Source organism: Habropoda laboriosa, unplaced genomic scaffold (genome assembly GCF_001263275.1).
Source record: "Habropoda laboriosa isolate 0110345459 unplaced genomic scaffold, ASM126327v1 scaffold297, whole genome shotgun sequence".
Classification (NCBI taxonomy): Eukaryota; Metazoa; Arthropoda; class Insecta; order Hymenoptera; family Apidae; genus Habropoda; species Habropoda laboriosa.
Window position 1 is genome coordinate 161,014 of NW_017100406.1, and position 5,298 is coordinate 166,311.

The 5,298-nt window shown below is 31.1% G+C and overlaps 2 protein-coding genes across 3 annotated transcripts in view; both read right to left on the minus strand.

Moving 5' to 3' along the window:
• The window catches only part of LOC108575422 (probable maleylacetoacetate isomerase 2), a 1,442-nt gene extending 410 nt beyond the window's left edge, over positions 1–1,032 (minus strand). The window contains exons 1-4 of one of the 2 annotated variants that reach the window (XM_017938203.1): positions 979–1,032; positions 592–643; positions 203–351; positions 2–125 (exon numbers count right to left, since the gene is read on the minus strand). In XM_017938203.1, coding sequence (XP_017793692.1) covers positions 2–125; positions 203–351; positions 592–643; positions 979–996 — 343 coding nt within the window. In that variant the 5' untranslated portion in view covers positions 997–1,032. Of the gene's footprint in view, position 1; positions 126–202; positions 352–591; positions 644–974 lie in introns of both variants that reach the window. The other variant, XM_017938204.1, reaches the window with a different exon arrangement.
• Positions 1,033–2,763: 1,731 nt separating this feature from the next.
• On the minus strand, positions 2,764–4,477 carry LOC108575427 (scaffold protein salvador-like). The gene is made up of 7 exons (XM_017938216.1): positions 4,368–4,477; positions 4,107–4,183; positions 3,919–4,046; positions 3,611–3,844; positions 3,316–3,537; positions 2,939–3,244; positions 2,764–2,854 (listed from the first exon to the last, which is right to left on the minus strand). The coding sequence occupies exons 1-7, from the start codon at positions 4,456–4,458 to the stop codon at positions 2,764–2,766; spliced, it is 1,149 nt and encodes a 382-aa protein (XP_017793705.1). The 5' UTR covers positions 4,459–4,477.
• Between the last annotated feature and the right edge of the window lie 821 nt (positions 4,478–5,298).

Here is a 5,298-nt window from a genome sequence, read left to right on the forward strand (position 1 = left end):
TGCAAGGGTTGAATGCCACTGGCAATCACCTCACAAATCTCTCTGACTCTTGCTCTTTTTACTGGATCTGCAGGCATTAAAGGCCGATGTGGTCTGGTTTCTTCCAGGTATTGTAAGATATTCAACTGGAATGAATACATTTCCATAATTAATGTATTATCATATGATAGAAGTAAACAAGCATAATTCTTTCTGTACTCACAGATTCTATTAATGTGTGATTGTCAATATGAAGTGCAGGCACCTGCTCCATTGGATTAATCTCACGAAATTCATTGGAATGTTGTTCACCACCACCTTTTATCAGGCTAACTGGTTTTATGTCATATGGAATTTCTTTTAAATTCAATGCTGTTAAAAAGATACAGACAATTATTTATGATGATATATAAAAATCTTCTTTAAAATGTATTTTATTTAAACGTAACAGAAATACAAAAACAATAGGCAACAACATTGTATCCTTATTTATTCATAAAAATAAAAATAAAAATTTTCATAACATTCGAATAATTTTATCGGAATGGTAGTATCGCAAGTAGAACTTCTCCGAAAATCTCCGAGTTATCAATCATAATATTTTTCACTTACCAATTCGCACTCTCCATGAGCAAGAGCTCCGCCAATAGGAGTAGAGTACTGGCTAAAAAATGAGAGAAAAAACGAGATAAATATTCGGAAAAATTTCGCGATGTTTACCGGCTTCGAACGGCACACGTTGACAAAGGTATATATTGGTTCTCCCGAGGCCGGTCTTGCAAAAACACATTCTACTCGCGAAAGGAGCAATGTAATGAGAGTAAAAGTTCGTAAACAAAGGAAATAATCGGCGAAAAGAAAGTTCGGTCATCGAGGAACGGAAATTTTAATCGAGTGGTTGAAGGAATGATCTCATCGCGGATAAAGGGCCAGCAATAAAAGCAGCAGCTCCATAACGATGTCGGCTTTGGTATATTAGAATGGTTAATTCGCGCTCACCTTTCCCATGACGGACATCTCGTCAGGCTTCGATGGACGGATTCGCCTGCTTAATTATCTGCCTAATTACTCGAGACGATGCTGTGGCTCGCGAATCTCTTCGAAATTATTCGGTATCCGCTCAACGCGCGAAATCACTCCTCCCTCCCCTTTTATTCGATTGCCAGACATCCCATTCCACTGCCTCATTCTTGTCTGGGGTTCGTGCAACCAATCACAATCCTCTTTCCGATAGAAAGCAGTGCTGTACGATACGAAAAACCTTCAAGGCTGACATACCCATGAAATCTTATAAATATTATGCTCTATCGTTTCTCATTTTAACAAAAATTTATTTTATTTTAATGCTTACGAATATTGGATTTGCAACTTTTTCATTACATGTCTGCAAAATTTCGGTGTAACTAACATAGAGTAGAATTAATCGTCATATTTTTAATCTCTTTCTCAAAAACAAATGTAAACGAGCATATGCATATGTAATAATTAGAAATTATAATTTAGTTTTCAACGCTTCGTTTACTACGCACTAACAAATGGGAATACAAGAAACGACGTATATAATCTTAAATTTACTGTAATACAATCAACATGAAAACTGTTCATAATAATGATGTATAAAATCTGAATATCGTTTGTCAAAAGTTTTTATTTTCACTATAATGTTTCATTTATACGAAATTGAGAGACATGTATCATTTGACATGTTTTGTAAGAAATTTGATGTAATGTTAAGTTGAAAGTGATTATTAGTAATTATTAAAATGGAAACCAATGAAATTGCGCAAAAATACTTTGTATTTTTAAATTGAAATTTAATTGCATTTTATACTTCAACGTTATACAAATTTAAATTGAATTTTTACGAAAAACTAAAGACGATTTAGTAACGCGTTGATTTCGAAAATGCATATAAACGCATTTTAAAATTATTTAATTTTCATAAGAAAATAGTGTCTTATACACACTTTATACATATATGTCGACAAGTATTTAAGAAAAATTAGAATATAAGGTTAGGAAACGATCATTTTTACGAAAGTCATTTGGATTTTTCCAAAGTAATTTTACTGTATTATGTAATTGTAATTGTAGCAGCTACAAAATGTTTAAGTTTCTACTTTATTTGTTTAAAAACAAAAATCCCGATCATATTATGACGGTTAAATCACGTTGGGCGTTGGTGTATGCCATAATGGCAACGAATGCTCTACTTTATTATATGTATACAAAGTCAGAGGACAATTATCCTACAGATTCAGAAAGTTTAAGTACTTAATATCAATCTAATGATTTATATTGCATTCTTCAGTTACATTATTGATCTATATTATATCAAATGAATTAAAAATTTTCACAGAAAAGCAGATAAAAGCAACACATCCTGAGCAAATGTATACCATAAAAGTAAAAGGACTAAAAACCACAGAGATAATAGATGAATTAACTGAAAGCAAAACAGAAATCCTGGATGTCAAATAAAGAACATAAGTATATAAGAATGTACAATGATAGTTAAAATATTTTATACTTGTGCTAGTTGTAACAAGAATAAGATAGATTTAAAAAAAACATTTTTATTAAGTTTATTTTATTCAGAAATAAAAATATAAAAGGAATTCTAGTTGTAACAAGAATAAGATAGATTTAAAAAAAACATTTTTATTAAGTTTATTTTATTTATAAATACAATTATAAAAGGAATTTGATCAATTTCTTCCATTTGCTTTATAGCTGTCATCTTTGACACACAAACAGTAAGGCATTTACTTAATCAAGTTTTATTCAAGGAAGAGATTGTCGTAAGGCAATTGCTCCAGAAGTCTCAGGATTTAATTCCTTTAATCTTTGTTCCATTTCACATAACAAAGCTGACCTAAAAACGAATATTGTTAGGCAGCCACATGATACATTATATATCAAAAGATTTTCAGTAAGAAATATAAAACTTTTAACAAACCTATATTCTTCATAACGCATAACTACTTCTTCTAATTCCTGTTTGTATAATCTAGTAAGCATAGCGTTAAAACAATCAAGTTCCGGTAAACGAAAGAGCTCCCATCGTAATTTACGATCTAATGCTACTGATGCTCTACTATATACATATAACCAATGAGGTATTTCTTCATTAAGGTAAGGATTAGCTGGAACTAAAACACTGTGAGAGTGAAAATGTGTGTGGCGTGGAGGTGATACAACGCGTACTGCTTGTATTTCGTGGGGATAACACGGATGCTCATATTGTGCTTGCCGCGTGATATGGCTAAAACCAATATAATGTTTTTTTAGATAAATTATAATACACTATGTATCTACAATTTTCATTATACTTACTTAACATAGTAAACACCATATTCAGGTGACTCTATTCTTTCCCAACCTGTGGGCAAGCCTTCTTTTTCAAGAGGATGAGACCAGTGAGTGGTTTTTGTGTTATGATCTATATAATACTTTCTACCTCTAAGAGTAAAATCTACAGACCATCCAGGTGGTAGAGGAAGTTCTTCCTGCTGTTCATTCCTAGAACTTGATCTTTCTGAATGACATCGACTATATCTTGAAAACAAACACAAATACAACATGTATGTCTCTGATAATTCTAGAAATATTAATTGTAACGTTTTCTTACCCTGTGTTTTGACGATATGCAGAATGGTTGTATTCTTCATAACCAGAATCAATGTCAAAGGGCTTATAAGGCATTTGTGGCGTTTGAACCCTATCTAAATGATATTCAGATCCAGCATACTGATTAACATAGGTGTGAGACATAGCAGGAGAGAGTCCAGAATGGTACATTGGAGTTGCAGTACGAGATGATAATCCATCCCGTGTACTGGTATTAACAGAAAGACTGGCAAATCTAAAGGGAAATATATTTCAAATCATTTTTTGACTTTAAGTAATTATCAATAGATCTTGAAATATATATGTTACCTTTGAGCTAGGTCTGGAACAGAACTATTAGGGGTATATTTTCCTTCATGACTTCCTAAACCTACTGCACTCATTGTTGTCTTAGTATTACCAAACTTTTGTACCATACTTGGTTGTTGCGGGATAGACTACATAAAAATTGATTTTTATTTGCCTATAAAAATATAATATGCACAATTGCTAATTACCATAGATGTAGGAATAGTTGGATGATTATTACGATTCCTTGTTCTTCTATTTGGTTCTGTTGTCCATACATTAATAACTAAAAATAAATGATAATTTAAAAGACAACAAAACAAAATGTTATTATTTTTTAAAACGATGCAATAATACGAAAACAGTTGGTAAATATGAGTTCGAAACAAACATAAACTGGAAAGGGATACAAAATAATTTGCTTTTTGTAACTTAATTGTCAAATATTCAAAACGATAGCAACAACTTACTTGGCATTTCAGGTGGAGTTTCCTTTTTAACGTATTTTCCAACAACTCCTTCCTTAATTGTCCTTAAATCCTTATTTTTTCGAGACAACATGATGGCAATAAATATTTGATCGAACGTCAAATCGATAAATCTTTGATATTTATAACCTACAGACACGATGCTATATCTATAGCATTAACGTAAGTGCATTTCAAACGTGTAACTTTACGCATAAAGATGAAAAACCATTTGTTTTACATCTTTGAGAAAATTTTGTTTTGATAACGCGTTGGAATTGTCAAAAATGTTCAAACTAAATCCCGCACTTGACGTATGTCCGTATCTTTTCCTTCATATTGCGAACGTTCATAAGAAACGGGTAGTACTGACGGCGCATTAGATACATCATCAATTTAAAGTGTTAAACTTCATTCAACTTCATTTTGTTCGTGTCAATTCATTGTGCCCGAATTCCTTGTGACTTAAAAATTTAAAAAAATAGTTCGCATGTAAATTTATCACTTTGAAAATCGTTCAAATTAAGTCAGTTAGTTTACCTGTCAGTGAATTGTCAATTTGACATATTCGTAAAATATTAATTTTTTCTTTAAAAGTAAAAGTTGGTTGAATTGTGTAAGTTTGCAAAATTAAAAACAACAAAATTAATTCGTGATTCAATTGTATAGTATATAATTTTTTAATTTTTTTCTTCTTCAATGCTTCTATAGATGCATAATACACAATAAATGAGAATTATGTATCATGTTTCTCTTCGTTTTATTTTATTTTCGTTATATTCTATTTTTATTTCAGAATACCTATTTTCATAACCTATCTCAATACGTCAATAATTGGTATACTATGCAACAAAATAACGTAATCCATGTATCCATTTGTTTACAAGATTAGTAATATACATTTTTCGCTATATACGTTATGCATTTAGACAAA

Bases quoted from the DNA above. Each gene is read 5' to 3' on its own strand.
- LOC108575427 (XM_017938216.1), bottom strand. From the start codon at position 4,458: ATGTTGTCTCGAAAAAATAAGGATTTAAGGACAATTAAGGAAGGAGTT. The intron at 3,538-3,610 runs GTAAGAAAACGT...TTTGTTTTCAAG, and splicing joins GCATATCGTCAAAACACAGG to ATATAGTCGATGTCATTCAG. The intron at 2,855-2,938 runs GTTTGTTAAAAG...ATTCGTTTTTAG, and splicing joins ATGCGTTATGAAGAATATAG to GTCAGCTTTGTTATGTGAAA.